Source organism: Bos grunniens, chromosome 13 (genome assembly GCF_055505025.1).
Source record: "Bos grunniens cultivar Pamir isolate PY7600 chromosome 13, Bosgru_T2T1.0, whole genome shotgun sequence".
NCBI lineage: Eukaryota > Metazoa > Chordata > Mammalia > Artiodactyla > Bovidae > Bos > Bos grunniens.
The window spans coordinates 17,989,959-18,015,011 of NC_141177.1; the positions used below are offsets into that span (position 1 = coordinate 17,989,959).

General features: G+C 52.1%; 1 protein-coding gene across 18 annotated transcripts in view; it reads right to left on the bottom strand.

Moving 5' to 3' along the window:
- Positions 1-25,053, bottom strand: part of DLGAP4 (DLG associated protein 4) — a 143,233-nt gene that overhangs the window by 50,051 nt on the left and 68,129 nt on the right. For 5 of the 18 annotated variants that reach the window (XM_086331959.1, XM_086331964.1, XM_086331966.1 and 2 more), the window contains exon 1: positions 15,839-16,927. The exons of 7 other annotated variants lie outside the window; for them this stretch is intronic. In XM_086331959.1, coding sequence (XP_086188085.1) covers positions 15,839-15,869 — 31 coding nt within the window. In that variant the 5' untranslated portion in view covers positions 15,870-16,927. Of the gene's footprint in view, positions 1-5,676; positions 6,090-7,529; positions 7,975-8,498; positions 9,629-15,838; positions 16,928-25,053 lie in introns of those variants that run through there. 6 more of the 18 variants (XM_086331965.1, XM_086331968.1, XM_086331962.1 and 3 more) reach the window with 4 other exon arrangements.

Consider the following 25,053-nt stretch of genomic DNA (forward strand, 5'->3'; position numbering starts at 1 on the left):
ACCCACCGGGGTTTAGAGACGTCACAGGCCTCTGCCATCACACTGTTTCACAGATTTGCTTACTTTTCTCCTTCTCCCTTTAGATTCTGAGTCCCCGGAAGGCAAGGACCGCGTGCTTCCCATGTCCGTGGCACCCAGGAGGGGTCCCCCCAGAGAATGCCTGCTGCCACTCACGAGGCGGGATCCTCTGACTTCACCCCCAAAGCAGCGCAGGGCTGCAGGGCCTTCCCCCTCACGCCACCATGCCCGTCTCTACTCGATGTTTCTCCCGACCGCCTCTAAAAGCACAATATGGCGACACTTGGGAAGATCTCTTTGAAAGAACACGTACCCAAGGGAAGGTCAGCAGCTTCCAAACCCCATGCACAGAACCCTGCCCTTGCAATGGCACAGTGTGAGACCCCCCGTAAGGACTGGTTGAATATTAGCGACTAATAGTCATAGGTACCGGTGTTTTTGCCTGCTCAGGCATTGGCGGCTATGGCCCTGCCGCTGTCCGAGGTCCTTTTGATCCCCACAAGGAGATGTCTCCACCATTGCCCTTTGTGCGGCTGAGGAAATGGAGGCTCAGAGAGGCTGAGGGATTTGCTCGGCATCACACAGCAAGCTATCTACTAAGGGAGGGAAAACCTTCCAGGTTTCAGTCTCCAGAAAACCAACCTTCACAGCATCTGGTCGCACAACAAAAATACAAGTTTGCTGGCAAGGAGACTGACAACACACATTCCTATAGAGCTTAGAAGTCACCGCAGAAAGTCTGGTCTCCCCTTTCTGCTGGCAGACTCCGGCTAGCATTTACTTTTTTAATATAAATTTATTTATTTTAATTGAAGGCTAATTACTTTACAATATTGTATTGATTTTGCCATCAACATGAATCCGCCACGGGTGTACACGTGTTCCCCATTCTGAACCCCACTCCCACCTCCCTCCCTGTACCATACCTCTGGGTCATCCCAGTGCACCAGCTGCAAGCACCCTGTATCATGCATCGAACCTGGACTAGCAATTCATTTCATATATGATATACATGTTTCAATGCCATTCTCCCAAATCATCCACCCTCTCCCTCTCCCACAGAGTCCAAAAGAGTGTTCTATACATCTGTGTCTCTTGTGCTGTCTCGCATATAGGGTTATCATTACCATCTTTCTAAATTCCATATATATGCGTTAGTATACTGTATTGGTGGAGAAGGCAATGGCACCCCACTCCAGTACCCTTGCCTGGGAAATCCCATGGATGGAGGAGCCTGGTTTAATTTTATACAGACCTCAAGCCCGAGCCAGCATTCTGAAGAGCACCTGGAGAAAGTGGACTTGACCTTGACCTTGACCTTACGTTCCACCCCTCTGGAGCTGCTCTGTCCGATGTTTTGCAAGCATTACCTATCACCCACCTCCCCCAGGCTTTGGGCTGTCCTGCCAGGCCCTTTTCTGCTCTCACAAAGAGACCTGTGATATCACTTACCCCTCAAATGGTCCCTTCCCCTCCTAGGACTGATCCTGATCTATAAAGGCTGGGCACGGCACTAGGCGGGGATGGCACAGTTTCCACTGGGTGTGCTGCTTCTGGTTGATTATAGCACCTGCCTGTGTTAAGAAGGATCCTGAAGCTGTGCCCAGGCTCCACACAGCCACCGCGGGCGTGGGAACCAAGGCTGCCTCTGGGGAGACAGCCCTCCTGGGACATAAGCAGCCTTTTAAAAATTCTGCTGGAACCCAGCCACATAAAGCTGAGGGCTGCAGTGTGCATTAACTTGGAGAGTTAACCCAAAGAGTTTGTTATTCAGACACCACCTACTCCTCCTTTCAAATATACCTCCTTAAAATGGGCCAGTGCATGAGGTACCCGGCCACAGAAACAGAAAGTAGAGGTGCGATTTGCAGGGGCTGGAGGAGGAGGGAACGGGTACAGAGTCTCAGCTCTGCAAAGATAAAAAAGAGATGGAGGGCAGTGATAGCTGTACAAGACGTGAACTGTACTTCATACTACTGAACTGTGCACTTAAAAACAGCTTCAGCGGTACCGTTTTATGTATACTTAACCACAATTAAAAAAAAAATAGGCTAGTGAGAGTCCACTGAGGAATCCTCTACAAATGAGCCCCAGTCATCACACTGATTTTTCACCAAAATCCAGAAGTCACAAATAAAATGTTTAAAGCTACTTTAAGCATGACTTTTCTGATCTGACTTAAATGTATTTATGAGCAGGGGCTGACTAATAATCTGAGACTATTTCCTGAGATTCAGGAAACAGAAATTTTAAAAGGTGGGGGGAACACCAGAATTCAAATAGGGCTTCCCTGGTGGTGCAGTGGATTAAGATTCCATCTGCCAATGCAGGGGACACAGATTTGATCACTGGTCTCGGAAGATCCCACTTGCTGTGGAGCAACTAAGCCCGTGCACCACAACTACTGAGCCTGCGCTCTAGAGCCGGGAGCCGCAACTACTGAGCCCTCAGACCCAGAGCGTGTGCTCCGCAACCGCAGTGGGGAGCGCACACACTGCAACGAAAAGCCGTCCCCACCTGCTCCAGCTAGAGAACGCCTGAGCTAAGCAATGAAGAACCAGTGCAGACAAAATTAAATAATAAACAAAATTTTAAAAATGCAAATAGAAAATTAAAAAGACTGGAGGTCTACAAGGCTAGAGATGGATGTGTTAGTATCAGAACCTTGGAAAGGAGATAGAAGGAAGGTAAATGTGGAGGTTACAAAATTAAAAACTCGGGACTTCCCTAATGGTCCAATGGTTAAGAACCCACCTGGCAATGCAGGGGATGCAGGTTGGATCCCTGGCCTGGGAACCAAGATCCCACATGCCACAGAGCAATAAGCCTGTGTGCCCGAACTCCTGAAGCCTGTGCATTCCAGAGTCCACGCACCACAACTAAAGGGTCTGTGTGCTGCAACTAAGACTCAACGCAAATAAATATTTTTTAAAATAAAAAAAGAACTATAAATATATAACAGTATAGAAAAGTTAAAAAGTCACTTTAATCCCAGTGCCCTAACACAATCACTATGACATCATTCTACACAAAAACTTTTAAACTGGGCTTCCCCAATGGCTCAGTGGGTAAAGAATCTGCCTGCAATGCAGGAGATGCAAGAGACGTGGGTTTGATCCCTGGGTCAGGAATATCCCTGGAAGAGGAAATGGCAACAACCCACTCCAGTATTTTTGCCTGAAAAATCCCACAGAGGAGCCTGGCAGGCTGCCATTCAAAGGATCGCTAAGAGTTGGGTACGACTGATCATGAGCCATTTTGGAATGGCAATCTGGCTAAAAAGCAGCAGAAACTTCTGCTTTGGCCTTCTTAAACAAAAGCAGTTGGCAGAAAAGAAAGAGTAGTGAATCAGGATTTCAAATCTTGGTTAAGCTGTGTGACTCCAGTTAAGTCACTTGACCTCTCTGTTCCATCACTTCTAAGAACGTAGTACTAACTGCAACCCGCCTCCCTCAGCAAGGGAAGCAACAGGGCTCTGCACTGCTGAAGCAGTATGTGAAAGGGCGTTAGCAGTAAGCAGGGAGTGCTGAAGAAGCTTTTCTTGATGACTAATGATCAGTATGGAAACTTGATGATGACAGTGATGATGATGTAAGTATTTGGAAGCTCTGATGATACTTAACCAGACTCACCAAGCCCAGCCACCCGGCCCTGACCTTGCAGACCCTTTCAGACCGGAACCTGTCCCAGTTCCCTCCATACACCAAACGCCTTACACCTCAGGATCTTGCCCCTTACAGTTCCCAATCTGCCCTGGCCTGCCTCCTTCCCATCCTCCACCCCACTTTCCCTGAGGTGCCTTCCCCATCCTCTTTCTCAGCAACTATGTTTCCTTCAGGGCTCTGATCTCAATTATACAGTATCCTGTGCATGGGTACTTGCTCAGATGGGATCTCCAAGCTCCCTGAGGAAAGAGACCAAGTTTGTCTTGTTCCCTCTTCTTCCCCTGGCTCAGCGCCTGGCATGAATGGCCGATTGTTTGGAAAGGGGCGTGGAGGTGGGGGCGGGGAGGAGCTGGCTGGGATGAACCCAAGTCCTCCTCCCTTGGATTGTTCCCACACACTGCTGCGCGTGCCCCCTCTGAGGAAACTGCTGTGGTACAGTAGCGCTGGCTGCCCTGCCTTCATAGGTACTGTCGGACAAGCCCAGTTCCTCCCACCCTGCAGGCTGACACCTCCTGACTGCTACCACTCCCTGTGCTGGGCCGACAGCACCTCATGCAGCCTGGGAAGGCAAGAATGCTCCAGGAGAGCCTGGATCTTGTACTGTATTCACAACACATAAGAGCAGACTCCTCAACACAGCCTGAGGAAGCAAACTGCCCAATGGAGTGATGACCATGCCGAAATAAACCCTGGCTGAGTGCCTGGTGGACTCTGACGGCCCTGAGCAGGCTTCTCTAGCCTGACTCAGATCCCCAGGCCCCTGGACAACCAGCCCCTGCCTTCTCTCTCCTACCCTAGGCACCCTCACCTAAAAATCTCCATCCACTTAGAGTTTGCCCAGCTTTTGAGGTCCTCTCTAAAGCCTGCCTTGATTGGCTTCATCTTCCCCATCAGAGCCCCACACTCGACAAAGAGCCATCAGATGACCAACTCCTCTCCAAATACCAGGTGCATCTGAACTTTTTCAGGCATGGGACAGGGATGGTCTTTAAATATTCCAAATCTTCTCTGGATATCAATAAGAGCAGGGCTAACATTTCTTGAGTGCTCCCACTGTGCCCGGCACCGAGCTGAGTGCTTTACACACATACATACACACACACTCACTCTCACCCTCACACTGTGACTCGTGTGGTATCAGTATTATCACCTCTATTTTGCAGATGAAGAAACTGAGGCCCAGAGAGGTTAAGCAACTTGCCAAAGCCTCACAGCTCCAGGCAGCAGTCTAGGATCTGGATCCTGGCAGTATGACTCCAGATCTATGCTCTTAGCTAACGGGCTGCACGGCCCCTGGCATGTGGGCTTCGGGATACGGCTGGGCTTTGTAAGCGCCCGGTTCTGCCTCCCATGGGAGCAGCACGGTCCAGTGTGGATCGGCAGTGCAGTCGCTCAGCCACAATGTCCAGATCACCTACTGTGTGCTCAGTGTGTGCCCCCCGGAGCAGACTTGAACCAACATGGCTCTGTGCCTGGGGACCTTGGGATTGTGCAGAGGAGGGGAAGAGAGGTGGACAAAAATTCCTATTTGTTGAAGCAACCAAATTGTTACCATATCTGCTTTGGCAAGGCTGAGAGTTTCCTTAGAAAAAGCACAGAGAAACAGGAACTTGAGACCCCAGGTAGTCAGGCAACAGTTCATCTCTGAAACACACGGGTGAACCCAAAGCGTGTTAGAACTTTATCACTAGCTCCCGAGGGACCAAGATCGATTTGGCTGAACGGCAGAGCTAGAAGGATCTAGCTCCTGCCAAGAAACAAATGGGGAACCTGAGATCCAGGGGCTTGTTGGAGGCCACCTATCAACTCCTGGAGAAGCCTGGCTCCTGCTCTCCACACCCCATCCTCTCTAAGCCTCTGGGGCTGGAAGCACAATCAGGACAAAAGGCTCTCAGGCCATCTGGGTCCTTGAAACCGCCAGGGGGTAAGGTAAGTGCCCACAGGGACTGAAAGTTTAAAAGCTTTCTCAGTGGAGACGGGCGCTAGCTCTTACCTTCAGAGAGACTGGAACTGCTCTGTGCAAGCTGGATTCGGGAAGCCAGGGTTGATTTCCCAGGCCAACACGGGCCCAGCTCCAGCCCAGCCTTGCCCCGGAAGGACGGGAGTTTCAAAGGCAGTTGCTTCCCACCTGGGGCCACACCTGGGAGAGGCTGACTTTACCGGGGGGAACCCGTCGAACTGGCTGTCTCCCAGACAGCGTGGGCCCAGCCAGGAGGCCACCGCCTGTCTGCAGCCTGGCGCCTCTCCTGGCGGGGCCCTGCCCGGCCCCCACCCAGCCAGGCCCCCAGAACCAGGGTGGGAGCCAGTCGGAAAGAGGCCTGCTCCCCTGCCAGCGAGGCCTTGTGAGGCCCCCCAGGGCCCACTGTGGCCTGGGCTGGGTCTCGGGCGGCTGCTTCCTGCTTTATCTTTTTCTTTCACTTTGGGTTTTAACCCCAAAGCGAAACTAAAGACGGGGACAACGTGGGAGAGATAGTGAGAGTTAAGGGCTGAACACCTGACTTCTCACTTGGGAGGAGGGCCTCAACCTCAGCTTCAGTCTCCCCACTGATAAAACAGGAGGAGGAACTCGGCTAGTGATTTCAAGTGTCCTTTTAAACTAGAAAAAGGACAGAACTTCCCCTTCCTCATCCCCGCCACCACTGAGAACTGACAAGGAGCTGCAGAAATGACCAGAGGATGACCTTTTGGGTCATCCTTGTGGGTCTTCCTGTGGGCTTGTGGGAGGATGCAAAACTCTGGCTGCCGTGTGGAGACCCTCCCTCATCTTCCTGTCTTGTCTCTCTCCAACCTGTCAACTTTTTTATCCTGAGAAGCCCCTGGGACAGAGTAAAGTCAGGAAGACCCCAGAGATGAGCCCGACCCAGTCTTGGTACAAGAGGAAACACCAACAGCTGCCTGGAAACTCCTGACTCGAGGGTCAAGGCCATCTGCCAAGAATGACAGCAGCCCACCCAGGGTGGGTCCAAACTTCACTCTCTGCTGACCCCGGGGTGCCAGCACGGTATGGCTAAGACCACTGCCATCTGTTTTTCAGAGTTTTTCCCCCTGGCTGGTTTACCACATCTCCCCACTGGTGAGATGGAGCCTGGTCACATGAGAAAGGCAGGGAGGGGCCTCCCCATCTCTCAGATGAGGAAAACTGAGGCTCGGAAAGGCACAGAGACATAGTGGCCAAACCAGAACTGGATTCAGGAGCTAAGTAAATATTTGCTGGACCAATGAGCTCACTGGCCTAGCTGCTGCCAAGCAGGTGTGGCACACACCAGAGAAGCAGAGAAAGGAGGAGTGTGAGTGTGTGTGTGTGTGTGTGTGTGTAGGGGCAGTCATCTCTCCCTGGAGACCAAGTCACAAACAGGTCCCCAGGTACCTATAACAGCATCCCTCCCCCTATCCTGGCTCCACTTCTGATGTGTCCCCCAACCCACCTCTTCCCTTCATTCCCCCCCCAACCATCTGAACCTTACTCCAGAGACATCTCACTGGCTGACCACTGCTGAGTGACACTGGTCGGCCTCCCCCTCTCTGGGCTGGATCAGCATCAGTTCAGTTCAGTTCAGTCGCTCAGTCATGTCAATACCTAACCACAGTGCTTTATAAAACATACAGATTTTCAGGATGCAAAAGAAGGTAATAGAATTTTAGGTGCGCAGATTCTTGGAAACAGCAATTCCACTTGCAGGAATGGCTCCCACAGTGATGCCTGCCCACATACATACGGCCGAGTGGGGAACGGTGTTCGTAACAGCAAGGCTGGGAACAACGTAAAAGTCCCTGAGCAGAGGACCAGATAAACAATGGATGGCCCATCCACCAGCGGACTGCACGGCCATGCGCAGGAATACCTACCACAGAGACAGTCTTGCGTGAAGACGACAAGGAACAGAACAGCAGGGGCAGCAGGCAGTAAAACCGGATGTACTGACGGACACAGCTGCCCGCGTATGCAGAATATTTCTGGAGGAAAACACCAAGCCTGTTTGACAGTGATTATCTAGGAGCTTGGGTGGGAGACAGACAACTGTCACTGGACATTTTTTTCCCCTACAAGTTTGAAATGTTTAACCACCTACGTGGATTGCTTTCTCAAGAGAAGCATAACTTTTGCACATAAAAAAAGAACTCCAGCAAAATGTACCCAGGGAAGCTTTCTTCTAGGTGACAGACGTTGCATTCCCTGGGGGCAAGGCCCAGACATCTGGATTCTGAAGCTTCCTCAGGGCTGCTGGTCGCCGTGCAGAACAGGTGGTCAGCCTCCGAGAGCAGACGGAGGCCGCCTGGACACCACAGGGCTCTGGCAGGGGAGAAAGTAGCAGGGAAGACTCAGGGGGAAAAAACTTGGCCTTAAGGCATAAGAAAGACTTGAAGAGGGTTTTGAATGCTCAACAGGTACAGTTGGGAGGGGGGAGTTCCTCCAGAAGGACTGGGGAAACTAAGCTGGGCTGGTAAGACAGAAAGGGGGAAAAGAATCTCTCTCCATATGGGCTACTGGCAAGTCCCTTCCCCTCTGATACATGGTTCCCACTCATGGGAAAGTGAGGAGGCTGGGAGAGTTCCTTCCAGACTGATATCCTACGATATGCCTTTACTTTGTCTCATTTAATATTAAAGGAGGCAAGGAGGGACCCCAGCTTAGCACATGGCCACAGGGCTCCACATCTGTGCAGACTGTAATCAAATATTTGGAGGTGGCAGAAAATTCAGGCCAGGATCTTAGGTACGGCCGCCCTTGGGCGACTTCCATCCCCCTGGGGAGAAGCAGATGGCCTTCTGTAGAGATGCCCTCCCTCACCTTCTTGTTAATAATTAAGTCATTACCAAAGACCTCCTTTGTCACTCTTGAAGTTCAGTTTGCGGAGACTTGCTGTCTTGGCTTGCTTTATCATGACGCTCCAGGTTGAAGGCTCACAGGCTACAACAATTTAGGTGTTAAGCCTCATGCCCAAATTCCAGGGCTCTGCAGTGGAAAGAGCCCAGGGTGGGGGAAGGAGCACTGGGGTGGATCCTTGCTAGACCCTAAAGGTTCGGTGGACTCTGGGAGGTCAGAAGCTAAGTCTCTAGATGGCTCTCCTGGTCACTGTATCCCCAGGCCCAGCTCATCACCTGGCACACAGCAAGCACTTAATAAATATTTGTTGAAGAAGTGAACAACAGCTCAGTCAGTAAATCCCAGAGTGACCTTGGTCAAGTCACTTTCTGGAAAATGAGGATGACAAGAACAGTAGTGATCTCCGAGGGCTGGATAAGAATCTGAGATAAGGTGGGTAAGTTCTCTGCAAATCAAAAACGGGCTACACAAACATTAAGGATCCAAAACTATGTGATGTGAGCAAAATAAAAAGAATGAATATACCTGAGAATGATCACATTTACCACAAAGCACCTGGCAAGTGGTAAAGCACTGACCAAATGAATGACTACAATCGAAAGGGACAGCACAGGGGCGCTCTAGTTCACTCCTCCAATGTCTGCATAATTTCTCAGGCTTCTCAGGCTCAGTCTGTTCCAAAGGAGCACAAAAACCCCTCATCGAAACTCTTACCCTGCTTTCTGATATGAAAATTGTGGGAGCAGTTACAATTGTACCCTGTAAACCCCAAGGCTCAGAGAGTACATGCCAATGTATTCCCTGGTGGCTCAGTGGGAAAGAATTAGCCTGTAATACAGGAGCCGTGGGTTCGACCTCTGGGTTGGGAAGATCCCCTGGAGGAGGAAATGGCAAACAACTCCAGTGTTCTTGCCTGAAGAATCCCATGGGCAGAGGAGCCTGGTGGGCTGCAGCCCATGGGGTTGCAAGAGTCGGATAAGACTCGTGACTTATCACTAGCACTGGCACAAGGGTTCCAGGGGTGTTTACTGCAGACAAGGGAGGAGTGGGGAGCGGGGCATGGAAGCTGTGCCAAGACCCCCAGCCAAGGCTCTGCTCAAGGGGGCACACAGAGGGCTGGCCACTGGTTTCCAAGCCGCGCACTGTGACCAGCCACCGCTGCCTCCCCTGGTAGCCACTCACCCTCGCCTTCCCTCTGCCCAGTGGGCATCCCTGGCTGCAGCCTGGGAGAGGAGAACTGGGTTTCATCACCTGGCTCTCCTGTGGTGAGAGGACCTTGGACAAGTCCCTTCCTGCCTTTGTGGCTGGGCCAGGGAACACTCTCTCTCAGGGTGGGGAAGGAGGCCAGAGGAGAATTCCAGTGTGCCCAGTCATGGACGTGCCCACAGTTGGACCAGACACAGGAGGCCCAGCTCTGGAGGCTGCTCACAGCCTGGTGAATAAAACGGCTGATGTGAAGGCCCTTCAGTTCTCTGAGGCTTCCACCTTAAGGAATTCTGAGCTGGTTCTCAGGCCCAGTCTTCTAGGTCTTTAGAAACCACGGGGGGTGTGGGCTGTAGGGGATATATTTGTGCATGCATGTGTGCTAAGTCACTTCAGTCATGTCCGACTCTTTGCGACCCCAAGGACTATAACCCACCAGGCTCCTCTGGCTGTGGCATTCTCCACGCAAGAATACCGGAGTGAACTGTCGTAACCTCCTCCAGGGGATCTTCCCCACCTAGGGATCGAACCTAGGTCTCTCACATTTCCTACATTGGCAGGCGGGTTCTTTACCACTAGCGCTGCCTGGGAAGCCCAGGGGATGTATTAATTCAAGGGTCTCAATTCAAGGGTCAAGAAGGTTCAGACTCCCAGGACCCTAACAGTAGGAGGTTCCTTTCTAAGAAGGCGAGCTGAACTGGGAGAGCCAGTGTTTGCAGTCAGCCTTGGGTCTGTGCCACACGTTCCTTATCTGTAAAAGGGGGATGGTAAGTCTGTCTGCCTCAGGCTTATTTAGAGGATTTCACGAGAGCACCCATGGAGGCCCTGGCACAGAGCCTGGCACAGAGCAGGTGGACGAGCAATGCGCTCAGACTGTTATTTCCTGCTCCAAATAGCAACACCCAGCATCTTTCCCACTGGCCCATCAGGCCCCTAGTTGGGCTCTCCTCAGAGAACACACATCCTCTGCACCCCAACTGGCCCTTCCCCCTCCCATGGGCTCCACCTGCACCCCGCCCTCTCCCTTCTCCAGGATGCTTGCAAAGCTCCTCCCGTCACCACTTTCACTCAGTCCCACTCACACAGCCTGACTCATCTTGAAAAAAAGCCTCCAGTTTGCTGCTCTGGCTCTAAAACCTTCCATGGCTCTCCAAAGCCTCTGCTCTTCGGCTCAAGTTCAATGCGGCCTACAACCCTCTGGGCCCTCCCAGAGCGGCAGCTAAACTTGTCTACTCACTGTTTCCAAAATACGTGCTTACCACGTCCAGCCCCCGCACCTCTGCTTTTGGAGAAACCATCCCCAGGCACGCCAGCCCCAATGCCAGTCTCTGAATCCAGTCCCCCTCTCAAGGGCTCTTGTTTCCTCTGGCTCACGCTCACTTCTTCCTCCTCAGACAATGCCCTTCTTCAGCAGATGCTTAATTACAGACTGTCACACAGTCTCTCATAATTGTAGGCCTTGTCTCCCTTGTCAGAGCCTGAGTTCCCAGGGGCAGAGGCCCTGTCTGTCTGGTTTTTCCCATCCTCTCGGAGCCCGGCCCAGGGCTGGGAGGGCAAATCGCTGGTCAGAGAGTGTTTTCCAAGCCCAATTCAGCTAAGCCGGGTCCAGCTTCAACCACTTGGGACCACTTTTCTGGCTCTTGTCCTCTACACTGGCCAAACGGAGCCTCCGTGCACCAGCTCTCCCCAGGTGATCCAGGCCAGGGACAGAGAAATGTGGGAGACCTGGGCGGGGAGGCAGGGCGGTGGCTCTTGCCTGGCCCTGACATGGTCTTCTGGAGTGCTAGGCACCCCCTGTCCCTTCCCCTCCCTGGGACTGCTTCTTATAGTGAGACAAGCAACAATAATCTTTTAACTCCAGAATATAGATTTTTGTCTTCCCTGGTTCCCAGGAGTGGGCGGGTGATATACCAGCTGATTCCAACACAGGCTGAGGGACGGGAGGCAGCTGTGGCTCCCCTCCCACAGGACTGGGAAACCTGAGAACCTGAGAGGCACGCACAGCACACACCTGGACAACCTCATTCAATTCCTGTTGCTGACTGCACTGCACTCCTGCCCAGCTGTTCAATTTCATAGCCCCTACCCTGGCCAGGGCTGACGGCGTCTACTGCAGGGACTGAGCAGGGGAAGTTGGTAACCTCTTTCTGGAAACAACCAATCCTGCCTGAAACAAAGAGCACGATGAGGCACCAGTCTCCCCACCTGTCAGTTCGGGATCATATTGAGACCCGTATCACAGGACTGTTGCAATAATGCAGCGCGATAATGCCAGAAACCGCCTAGCACAGTCCCCAACACCCAGTGTGGCAGACACGCTTCCATGTCTTGCAGGACCTTTCTGATACCAGTTCACGTTCTCAGAGCAATGTGGGAGAAATGCATTTCCATCCCTTTCTGACCCAGAAGAAAAGTGAGGTGCAGAAAGTCGATCAGTCCAAGGTCACACAGCAGGGACAAGCCAAACTGTGATCCCAGGCCAGGAATCGCTCAGTTCAGTTTTTCCCCGAGTGCAATCCATAAGCCCTCAGCATCAGCCTCCTCCAGGGGGCTGGTTTAAAAAGCTCATTCCTGCCCCCAGACCTGTCAACTGAGACCCTTTGGGGATAGGCTCAGAAGCCTGAACTGTGTCAAGATGTGGAGCCTAAATTTTATGAGGAAACGGAGGCAGAGAGAGGTGATCTTCAAGGTCACACTTTCATCGAGTGCAGACTAAATTCACAATCTGACTCCAGCCAGAGGCAGCAATCACAGACTTCTTGGAAGAGGAGGCATGTGACTATGTGGCCTCCAAGGGAAGCGAGGTACCACGGGGGAGGGTAGAGCACACAAGGGCTAGAAGCAGGAGAGGCCAGGCAACAACTCAGTGTGGCTTGTGCTTCCAGAACCCCTAGGCGTGAAGAAATACATATGGAGCCTCCCTGCAGCCTGCCCTCCCCGGAGAGCCCAGAGAGCGCCACCTGAATTTCTGGGAGGAACGCCTGTTGTATGCAGGGTCTATGACCAGCAGGTCTACGGTGGTGGCCCTCTGGACATGTGTGGCTGCAGCTCAGGGTAAGAAAGTGGAGGAAGGTGGTGACTCAGTCCCCACCCGAACTCAAGCTAGTCTCTTTAAATCTGAGATGAGCTCAGAGGCTGGGGAAATGTCAAGCAAACCCTCCTGGCAGAACAAATGCCAGATGGAGAGAAGGTGGCCGAGGGGTAGGCTACCAGGCAGCAGTAAATGTGGAGCAACACTGTGGTTGCAGGGGAAGAAAAGTCAAGAGGCCTGGGCACAAGGCCCTCCCTGGGCCCCCTATGCTTCATTCACCTGTGAAACAGGGAGAACTCCACTGGCTTCTGACTTCCTCCCAGGACTGTTGTGGGGAACAATGAGCAAGGAAAGAGCCTGGCAGATTATACAAGGTCTCACACAGCGAGGGAGAGATTAGAGGATTACTGCTATTATACATCAGAACAGCCAGAAGGTGCTTTCCTGGTTACCTGAACCCCAGCCACAGGGGGGTAGTGGGAGAGGCTGGGCCTCTGTCTTGTTCCCACAAAGGAAAAAGGGATCCAGATATTACTTGGAGGTGAAGGCTCCCATTTATTAAATGCCTACTGTGTATTGCGCACGTGCACAGTTGCTAAATCGTGAAGGACTCATCGTGATCCCATAGACTGCAGCCCACCAGGCTCCTCTGTTCATGGGATTTTCCAGGCAATAAGACTGTAGTGGGTTCCCTTTCCTTCTCCAGGGGGATCTTCCTGATCCAGGAATTGAACCCATATCTCCTGCACTGGCAGGCGGGTTCTTTACCACTGGGCTACCTGAGAAGTCACCTACTGTGTACTAGGTATTTTTAAATATAGAAGCTCACTTAATCCTCACCATGACCCTGCAGTGTAAATATGATTATCTTGAGTCCAGATGAAGAAGCCGAAGTTGAAAGAGAGTAACTAGACCAAGATTACACCCGCAGTGAGTGGAGAACAATTAAAACCAGGCATTTTTGACTCAAAACCCCACACTCTTTCTTTCGTTTGGAACAGTTCCTGTAAGAGGCAGAACGTGTTGGGTACAGGGGCCCAGCTCAAGCACTGCCTCCTTCTGGAAGTGTCTCTGATCTCTTTGCCCAGGCAAGGTCTCTCTCTGATGAAAGCCCACAGTGTATCATCAGCACACACCTGGCAGCGCTCAACACATTCTGTTATTTTGTGATCACACGCACTTTTACAGGTAAGATGAGATGTAGGTACAAACAGGTGGCCCTTCAGTTACCTCAATATCCTCAAATGTCATTCATAATTAAAAAAATAAAAAAAACCACAGGTGTTTAAAAAAAAAATCCTCAAATGTCAGAGCTGAAAGTACCTCCAAGACCACAACACCCAACTTCCTCATTTTTTTGAAGGAAAAATACAGATAGAGGAAGACACTTGTCTGAAGTCACACAGCATCTTAGCATCAGAGCCTAGAATAGAACCTTGGCAGTCTGCCACCCAGAATTTCTTTAGGGATCCATGATTTCAGAATCAGTCTGAGGACAAGGAAGATCATTCCCATGTTGCAGATACGGAAGCTGAAGCCCAGGGAAAAGCAGCCTCCCTGAGACGGTGCGATGTGGGGACCACACCCTGATCCTCCCACTTCTAGACCAGAAACCAAGCCCTTTCTCCTCCCCACTGCAAGAAATCTGTGTAACATGTCAAGCTCGGGGCCCACAATAAAAGGTCAATGGATGTTGGAAATTGTCATTATACACCAGTAAGCAGGTGACACCCGCCTGACTGTGACCGGTCTGGCAGTGCTACAGAAGAGGATGCAGGAGTCCTGGCTGAACCCTCTGTGCTCTCTGGACCTTGTTTGTAAGACAAGGGAGCTATCATAGCTGATCTGATCTCCTGCTCCAAAGTTCTAGGATGTCTGAGGCTCCCTGACAGCGGACCCCAGCTGTCTGCGAAGCATCTCTCAGCCAGGGCCTTTGTTCCCCTGCTCTACTGGAAGCCGGCAAAGCAGGTGGGGCTCACAACCACAAACTGACTGACTTTATTCCCAAGTGCCACTGGACAAGCAGGACCACCCTTAAACAACAATGGGATGGAACACGGAAAATCCGACAGCCTCCCAACACAGACATCCCACTGGGCACACCACCTACCTTTACAAACTGAAAAACAACAACTGGGAATCGGGGCATAAACGGGGACAGCTGGTTCCCTGGCCTATTGGCAGGGCAGGTGTATTTCTGAATAATAGGTGGCAATGGACTTTGGGGTGAAGAACTCTGGACCAGGGCGTCCCAGGCCCAGATCCCCGTCCCAACTCTGCCATGAACTAGCCTGTGTGCCCATGAACTAGCTGCTTCCCCTCTGTGGGGCTCAGGTTAGAGCTAGGCTGGCAGTTCCCACAGTGTCTTTACAGATATTTCATTTGATCTTCATGACAACCCTGTGAGATTGACACAACTATTCCCTTTTTACAGATGGAGAAACTGAGGCTGGGAAAGGTTGAGGGTCTCATTCAAGGTCACAAGGTTTGAGGCTGGCAGACCCATGGCCCCAGAGGTCTTAGACCACCACGCCCAAACCTCAAGGGTGGTCAGGTGAAGAACAACTCCTTTCTCCCCTCACCCTGACCTACGGTCTCGGCAAGACCAAGGCAACATAAACCCTGGTTCACCTGCCCAGTCTGGTGGCTTACAAGTTCTGGCCCCAAACCTCACAGCCCGGCTGCCTAGGAGGCCGCACCCCCCTGCAAAATTTGATTACTCAAGTTGGCAAGAACGCAGCCCCCACCCCCAGTCGGGTCTAAATAAACGCCCAAGTGATATCACATCCTGCTGGCTCCAAAATAGCCCAGGCCTTCCCACAAGCGATTCCAAAATGCCAGGCCATGCATGGCCGAGCGGGCAGGGATGCCCAGCCCGTGGCACGGTCCACACACACACAAGCAACTAAAGCAGAAGCCTCAGAGCAGGAAGGGCCCCCACTCCCACCTCTGCCAGACAGCCCGGCCCCTCTCCCCTTGCCCTCTTGGTGGGGAGTCCCCAGCGCCAGCCCTTGCCCCAGCGCCAACCCCATGGAGCCTCGGCCGCGGCCAGCCTGCGGGCGGACTCCGGCCCGACCCGGACACCCCACCACTCACATTGCTTCAAGAGCTCCAGACACAAAGCCATGAGGGCCGGATGGGGGTCAGAGACCCAGAGACCGGCAAAGACAGAAAAGGGGAGAGGGAGAGACACAGGAGCGGAGAGAAGGGGAGACAGGGAGACGGGGCAGAGAAAGCGCGGTGGGGGGTGGGTGGGGGGGGGCAAGAGACCCCGGCAGAGGAGAAGCCTCAAAAAGGGGTCTGCAGCGCAAGAGACATCGAGCGGTGACACCAGCAAGACAGATGTGAGGACAGGGAGAGACAGGGAGAGCAAAGCAGGGGACCCCGACCCAGGGGGCTGGGGGGCGCGGAGTCCTGACAGAGAACAACGACTGGGGCACAAACCAAGGAAAGGCAGGGAGGGGGTACGGAAGTCAGGGAGCTGGGGAGCTTCGGGGTTCCCAAGGAGAGACCCCAAGGGATCAGAGGTCCCAGCGTACAGGGGAGACACCAAAAGAGGCAAAAGCCTGCAGAAAGGAGGGCTAAGAGGAGGCAAGACCCCCGGGGTGTGGGGGACAGATGGGAGGATCCCCAAGGGATGTGCGGGGAGTATGAAAGGTGTTCTGAAAGAAAGCCCCCTCCCCACAAGATGAGAGGGCGCTCAGAGAGGGAGTCCCGAAGAACAGGGGCGCTCCGAGAGGGAGACTTTGAGGGATGAGAAGAGCGCTTTGAGGGGGACCCGAGATCGGGGAGCGAGGGAGGGGCTGGGAGGCAGCGCGAGGGCAGAGACAAAGAGACAGCGAGCCAGGGAGAGACAAAGCGGGCGGAGCGGGGAGATGGGCCCCAGGGTCGGTGGCTGGACAGAAGGACGGAAGCGCGAGCGGGAGGGAGGACGGACGGACGGACAGACTGGGAGGAGGGCGGGGGCAGGGCCGGGCGGGGGCGGCGCCCGTCTCCTCGCGGGGCCGCGGCTGCTCTGAGCGGCGCTGGGCGGGCCCCAGGCGTCCGGGCTGAGGCGGCGGCGGCGGCGACGACGTGGACCGGACAGACCGACGAAGTGACGGACGGGCTGGCGGCAGCTGCGGCCAGCGGCGGGCACTCACCCTCCTCCCTCACGCGGCCCGGCCCGAGGCTCCGGTTTTGTACGCCCGAGGGGCGGGGCCTCTGGGTTAAAGCCCCGCGCCGGCCCCGCCCCGCCCCGCCCCCCGCGTCAGACGCGCGCGCGCGTCGCTCGGGACTCCCGGGGCGGGCGGGGGCGCGCGCGGCCCTTTCGGCACGTGGCCCGTCGCGCGCGCCCGGCAGGGCGGGTGCGCAAGCGCGCGGGGCGCTCAGTCCAGCCCACGCCCAGGCCGCCCAACCCTGCGAGGGAGCGCGCGCCCACGTCAGCACGCGCGTGCCTGAGCACCCGGGACTCCGCCCCTCCAGCCGCCCCCACCAAACCGGTTCCAGCTGGAACGAGACGCATGCTCCCTGACGAGCGAGGGGCCGGGGAGTCTGTACCAGTTTATCGTGGCTACACCTGGATATTCCCCAGGGGAAGCAGAGGCTCCGCACAAGCGGGTCGTCTCACCTGTGTGTGGTCAAATTAGCCTCCCAATACTATGGACTCTACGTCCTAAGGGTTTCTAGTGTCCCCACCGCTCCCTCCTGGTTTTGCTGTGCTCATCTGGGGTCTTGCAGGTTGGGTTCTAATCCCTGCTCAGCCTCAGGAGGGCTCTGTGACCTTGGACAAGATGTTCATTCAACTTCCTGAACCTTAGTTTCCTCTTTAGTAAAATAAAACCATTACATCCAGGATACCTTGGAGGGCCAAGTGCAGTAGGAGCTGTGTAAATTCCTAAGTCACTCCCTTCACAACTCATGGAGCTTCCCCACTTCATTGAGTCCCCGCCTTGCCCCTGTGAGTCCCCCTACTCACAGTCCGGGCCCTTGCTCCGGGCCTCATCCCTCTAGGCTGCACCTACAGTAGGTCTACCATCTGCATATCCAGTTTCTGCTCCCCGACCTGCCTTGCTAAGTGACCTAGACAAGCCCCTGCCTTTCTCTGCACCTCTGTTTTCCAAATGTAAAATGGAGAAAAATTTACTGAAGATGATACAGTCTTTCCAATACCACTGTTGTGATTTTTGCATAAAGTTATAATGATAACAGCGGGCTGCCCTGGTGGCTTGGTGCTAAAGAATCTGCCTGCAACACAGGAGATGCGGGTTGGATCCCTGGGTTGGGAAGATCCCCTGGAGAAAGAAATGGCAACCTGCTCCAGGATTCTTGTCTGGGAAATCCCATGGACAGAGCAACCTGGCGGGCTACTACCATAGGGGCACAAAAGAGTCAGACATGGCTGAGTGACCAAACAGCAACAACAAAAATATTAAAAGCAACCGTTTGCTTTTAATATTGATGCCAGGCACTGCCCTAGGCACTTTGAAAAATACTAGCTTACTCTGCCCTTCTCACAGTCACTAGGCTACACCTATATCATTCACTTATTCTTTAGATTGATTACGTAGGAAAATTCAGGAAGCCCCAAAGCACAGCCTGCCTGTCTTGCTGTGTCCCAACCACACCCAGCCCTGTTTGGCCTCCATCAGCTACTGAGCCCTCCTGCCTCTGGGCATTTGTACCACTCTTCTCCCAGCCTGGAGTACCCACCACTACTTCCTCCCTCACTTCCTTCAAGAGTTTGCTCAAACATGTTTCTCAATGAGGTCTACCCTGGTACCCTATTTATGCTGCAATATCCCTCCCCTCTCCCTGCTGGCACTCCCAGTACTCCTTGCCCTACACTGCTTTCCAATAAGCCATGTACTTAGGGGACATCCCTGGTTGTCCAGGGGTTAAGAATCTGCCTTCCAACACAGGGGATATGGGTTCAATCCCTGGTTGGGAGCTAAGATCCTACATACCAGGGCAACTAAGCCCACGATGTGCCCTGCACCACAACCACAAAAAGACCATGCCACAATGAAGACTGCAACCTGACACAGCCAAAAGAAAGAAATATTTTTTTAAAACCCCATATACTTATTTGCGTTATTTATACCGACTGCTTTGTCTGGCCTCCAACCCACCCATCTGCACCCAACAAGAGCATACTCTCTATGAAGGCCAGGGTTTCCATTTTGTTCACTGAGGTGTTCCTGGTCCTACACCACCACTTGGCTCATGGTAGGGGATCAGTAAACATCTAGTCAATGAAAGGGATGCCCCATGGCAAGGCTCCTGTCCTTCATCACCACTCTAGGGCCTCCACAGTTCAATGTAAGCACCTTAGTCTCTCCTCCTTTGGCCTGACCTCTCTACCCTTGAGGGAGTGAGGGATATTTTTGTCTCATTCAGAAACCTGGGGTTCCCAGCCTGCCCACCAGCCCAATCACTGTTTCCCTGAGAAGGTTCTACAGGTCTGCCTAAAAATGGGACTTAGGAGAGTGGCTCAGTTAACCAGGGACTTCCTGGTCCAAGGCTGGGAGGAAGGAAGGCCCAAGGAGGTCCAAGGAGGGAGGAAGGCCCCATTCTGCCCAGTGCCCTCTGTGGAGAGGGCCCTTGTTCAGGAGGCAGGAATTCTGGCTCCTCATCACTCACTCTAGGAAGGTCTCCTGGACACTTGCATTATTCTCTGACTATGTTCCCTGCCCAAGCTCCCTGGGCCTTGCCTGGGCCACTGCACAGCCTCCAATCCATCCTGCCCATGTTGCCAGATGATTCTTCTTTAAACTCCTGTGACCACACTGCAGCTCTTTACCAGAACCTTGGATGAGCACCCCTCAACACCCACAGAATAGTGGGGAACTCAAGTCAGGCTGACCCGGGGCAGGGGAAGAGCTCCTTGACCTACTAACTGGGTTACCCTGACTTGATACTCACCTCTTCTAGACTACAGTTTCTTTGTAAAATATCCGTCAATATGTATGTGTGCACACACGTGTGTGTGTGTGTGTGCGCATGATTAACTGGGCTAAATCAGGAATGTCAGATAAATGCAACTCTCCTGGCCAAAGCAGACATCACTAATCAATGGTGCCACGCTTCTCTGCTTAACTCACTCTCAGTCCTGAGCTCCAGGGATCAGGAATGACACGTGAGTTGAAGCCTATTTGCATCGCTGGACATGATGGTCTTTGAGGTTCCTCTCTGCCCTGACACTCTGGAGACTGGAGTGTCCAACCTGACAGGAGCCTGTAGTGTGATAATCAGAGACTGTGGAGGGTCAGGCCTGGGAGAGGGCTTGGGGGACGAGGCTGCCTGGAAGGTTGGCTGCTTACTGGAATTTTGTCAGCCTCCCTTCCTGTGTCTGTGCAGAAGAGAATGAATCAGAGAAGAAACTGGGGGAGTTCCGGGGGAGGGGAGAGGGAACAAAGAAAGGAGGACAGAGCATTCTGTGACTCAGATAGGCGGTGTTTGGTGGTCTCCAAATCCAAGCCTCAAAACATAGACGGAGAATCTGGGGCACAGGAAGGGGCCAGGACCCACCCAGAGTGACTTAGCAGAGCAGAAACTAGATCCAAAAGGATCCAGGATGTTTCCCAGGCCAGCAACCTATCCCAGCTCACCCTAGAGCCCCAAGCACCACCAGAGAGTGACCCCAGGTGTGTGGACCTCTGTGTGTACACACGTGTACCCACGTGCCCGTGCAGAGAACGCAGCTGGCTCAGGGCAGGGGCAGGTGGTGGGCATCACCCCGCAGCCCACCACCATCGCGGCTCCTGAGTGATGTCACAGCCTCTCTTGTGATTCAGAGGGAGTGCGAGAGAGACAGGCTGGGGAGGGAGAAAGGCCAGAAATGGAGAGGAAGACAGGAGAGAGGGTGGTGGGGAGAAATAGGGCTGAGGGAGACAGACAGAAGGCTAAGATGATGGTGGGGAGGGGAAGCTGGGAGAAAGGGATGGAGGGAGGGTGGGGGGGAGGAGAGGAAAGGAGGTGGGCAGAGTCAGAGATGGGAGGAGTGAGAGGGAGGGCGTTCTCTGTTCTTTTCTTTCTCAGAAGTGCAGAAAGAGGACGGAGGATGGGGCAGACTGAGGGGTACCCAGGGGCCTTCCCGGCAGGTCCTGTGGCTGGGGAGGGGCATGTGTAGGTACCTAAACATGTATCTGCTGCTTCCCCCACCATCCCAGTAGGGGCTGACCCCCGCCTGCCAGTCACCTGCCAGAGCTATTTCTGGAATGTGGAATCTGGGTCAGAAAGGGGGAGGGAAAGGGGGGGTGTCTGTGGAGGCAGCGCTGGCAGCTGGGAAGTTGGCCAGTTCCCAGCGGGTGGGTGGGCAGCTTCATGCCTTGCCCATGGCCACTGGGGAGGGGCCCGCCACTGCCAGGCTCTCACTGTCTCAATAATTGCCCCCCACATCTCCCACTCACCGGCTGATGGCCCGAGAGCATATGTGCCCACGTGACAGTGACAAAGGGCTTTCATGCCCCTTAGCAACTTGGGGGCTCAGAAGAGTCCTCGGTGGGCTCACTTCTTGGAGACATATGCTGAGGACAGGGGGTAGCCTTCTGAGCAGGAGACCCCTGCAGGGAGACAGTGGCTGCAGGAGGGGGTGCCTGTGCATATTAGGGTGTGTCTGTAATGAGGGAGGTGGTGGCCGGCAAGACTGCCATGTACGGTGGTACAGGTTGTACACAGATTAAGGATGCCACATATAGGAGAGGGTGCTATTCACAAAATAGACATAATTGAATTATACATTTATTATGACATGTTTGTGGCAGATGGCAGTACAGGATCTAAGCCTAATAAAAATTGTGTGACATGATAATTTTGCAACAGATGACAGTTAAGTGTCTTTCCTAACCCAGCACTAAGGTACCTAAGGGACCAATTGCAGCTCTGGGCAGAGGTCTGAAAATCTGGTGACTTTGCTTTTCCCTGCAAGACAGGTGAGTTTACCTGCTGAGCATGAGGGAGTCAGAGGTTAGCGTAGAGAGAAGCAAGAATGTAGTGGTCACTATGGAGACTTGGATGGAGGGCTGAGTGGGGAAACAGAGCGGCGGGGAGGGGGGAGATGTTTTTGGTGGCTCCAATCTGGTAGGGGCACAATTTCCTCACTGGTGTGGAGGTGGCATGAGCCTTGAAGAAGACATACACACATATGTGAGAGCATGTGCAACTGTATGTAGAGATTAGGTGTATGTGTGTGCATACATGTGAGAACACCAATGTGTATATGCTTTTAAATGTTTTCATAGAGGTCTAAGGGTATAGAATCTTATATATGTCCACAAATAGGTATATATGTGTACATATGTCTGGGCAGGTATCAGATGTTGCTACCAATACTTTTTTTTTTTTTTCTTTTTTTAATTTAAAAGTAATTAATTAATTTGGCTGTGCCAGATATTAGTTGCAGAACACCAGATCTTTAGTTTTGGCAGGCGGGATCTAGTTCCCTGACCAGGGATTGAACCTAGGCCCTCTGCATAGGGAGTGCAGAGTCTTAGCCACTGGGCCACCAGGGAAGTCCTCCCATACTTTCCTGAGTATCTTGGTTTGGGCTTAAGTCCCCAAATTGAGAATAATTGAAGTCCTCCCCCCTCCCCCCAGCCATCCCCTACATTTAAAGCCAGAAGTGCTGGATCATTCATATGGGAGGTGCTGAACGAGCTGTGACTGAATTTTTGGCCTCAATCCTCAACCCTTCCCTGTGTTCATGCCCTTTGCTACATAACTGCAGTTTCTCCCACAAAAGGTCGAGTGTATTTCCCTGGACCTTGGCTTTGGGCTCACGTGACTTGCTTTGACCAACCAGATGTTCACAGGAGACTTGAAATGTGCTTGTACAGTGGGCTTAGCCCTCTTATACTTTTGCCACCGCCGTGGAAAGCACATGGCATGGCTTGGGCACTGATTCCAGGAATGCACTTTCGTCCCAGGAGGAGAAGGATATAGGATGTGCAGAGCAAAACTAGGTGACTGGAAAGCTCATGAATGAGAACAAATGTGTATTATTGGGTGCTGCTGAAATTAGATGTGCTTGCTTGTTCCATGGCATTATTGTTATAATAGTTGATAGATACAGAAATTGGTACCAAGAGTAGGGTGTATGAGCAATAAAAATGAAAATATGTAGAACTGTCTCTGGGACCAAGTGGTGCGCAGTGAGTTGTTACTGGAGGCTTGAAAAAAGGTGACCTTGCACTATGAAGAAACAAATACTTGGTAAAACTGTCCATCTATAGTAATTTGAAGAGAACCAATGGATTTGGGCAAGATGGTTTCCAGGTAAATGCTGAAAGCAAGAGCTGGTGCCTCTGGGCTGGATTTGAAAAGGACTTACAAGAAAGAGTGGAATTCATAACAGACATAGGGAGTGTTGAGTGTTTAGAGGGAATACAGAGAGCCCAGAACTTGGCTGAGTTGGAAAATAAATCAATCAACACTTCTCCAGCCAGTAAATCAGTCTCAAATTAATATGCAGCCTGGGGACAAAGACCAAACCAAGGTCATGACCAGTTAAGATATAACATATGGGCCAGATCCAATCAAGAGCACGGTTACAACATCTTTTATTAATACTTGAAAATAATAAGGTACCATTTAGTAGATGTTCTCAGCTGCTCAAAAGGGCTTCCAGAAAGTTTTAGAGCATGGCCCCATAGAAGCCTGATGTACCCAAAGTAGTCATAATTGAGTAGAGAGAGACTGTCATAACTTAAAAATTAATGGTGTAGTTTTTGCAACATGGAAGTTAAGTGGAATACAATACATAGAAAACCCATAAAGTGTTTGAGGGAGGTGTGTGGCCAAAACAATGATCGCTTAGGCTAAAGAGACTGAGACCATTCAAAGTGTAAAAAGACATCTGGGTCCCTAACTTCCTTCAGGCAGGAAGCAGGCAACAACAGTTCATCAACTGCCCAAAGACCTATATTCTCCAGTGCTTCCTTTAGACAAGGCCAAAAAAGGCTAATGGAAAAGGAAGGGCTTCCAGAGAGCTATAGAAAAACATGGCTTAGGGAATCAACCCCAGGGAGCAAGACCTTGGGCCTCATCAAGAGATATTCCCTCTCCCAGAGTATTTGCCCAACATTTGCCAAGAGGGACTTCACAATGGCCATGGATCAGTAAGTCTCTGAGCCTCCTCCCCTCCTTCTGAACAAGAATGTGACCTGCAAGTCATCCTGTCCCTATTTCACCAATGCATGCTGTGTGTGTGTGTGTGTGTGTGTGTGTGTGTGTGTGTGTAGAGGAGGTGTTTGGGAGGTGGGAGGTAGATACTTTTTTTTCTTTTTTAGGTTTTAGGTTCCTCAATCAAGAGGAGCCAAATCCAGATTTGACACAGATCATGAGATCTTTTTTCTTCCTTAAAAATATATTTATTTATTACTGAAGAATAGTTGATTTTCAGTATTAATTTCAGGTGTACCATGACATCCTGATGTTATGGTTGAATGAGACTTTTCAGGATCTTTGGGATAAGGGTATTTTCTGTAAGAGTGACAGGACTAAATGTGGCCAAGAAAGTGGACCACAGTAGATTGAATTACTGACCCTGATTCTTCACCCCTTCCTCAATCCTCACACTTTACCATATAAATCAGTTTCTTACACAAAGGTGGGAGGGTATTTCTCCATCCCTTGTCCTTGAGCTTAGTCATATGACCCCCTTCAACCAATAAGATTTTTGTAGATATTATGCAAGCAAGGACCTTGAAATGTGCCTGTGTAGTTAGGCTTGCTGTCCTCCGCTTCTGCCAGCACCACAGGAAGAACATGGCCTGCCAAAGCCACTGATCCCAGGAGGACACTTTGGTCCCGGGAAGAGGGTGAGAAACATGTGGAGCACATTCCAGCTGACCACAGAGGTGCAAAAGAAATAAATGTTACTTTTTTTTTATACCTCATTTGTGGTTGTTATGCAGGAATGTTGTATCAATACTTGACCAATACAGGGTTCCAAACAGTTCTGAGTCATGTAGCCCATCACCCAACCTCAGCCCATTTATGAGTGAATGAGGTAGGGGGAGATTGGTGAATGAGGGTTTATTTGAACAAAATCGTTGGAGGTGCTGTTTGATTCCCCACGCTCACCTTCTGCTTAGAGAACTTCCCTTACAGGACTTCCCTGGTGGTCCAGTGGGTAAGACTCTGTGCTTCCTCTGCAGGGGGCATGGGTTCGATCCCTGGTTGGAGAACTAAGATCCTGCAAGCCACATAGCGTGCCCCCACATCCACCCCCACCAAAAAAAAAAAAAAGAAAAGAAAGAGAACTTCTCTTGGGCCTGGTAATGTGGAGAATCTGATCCTCCCACCCAAAGCTCTTAGAGGACTGGAATGGA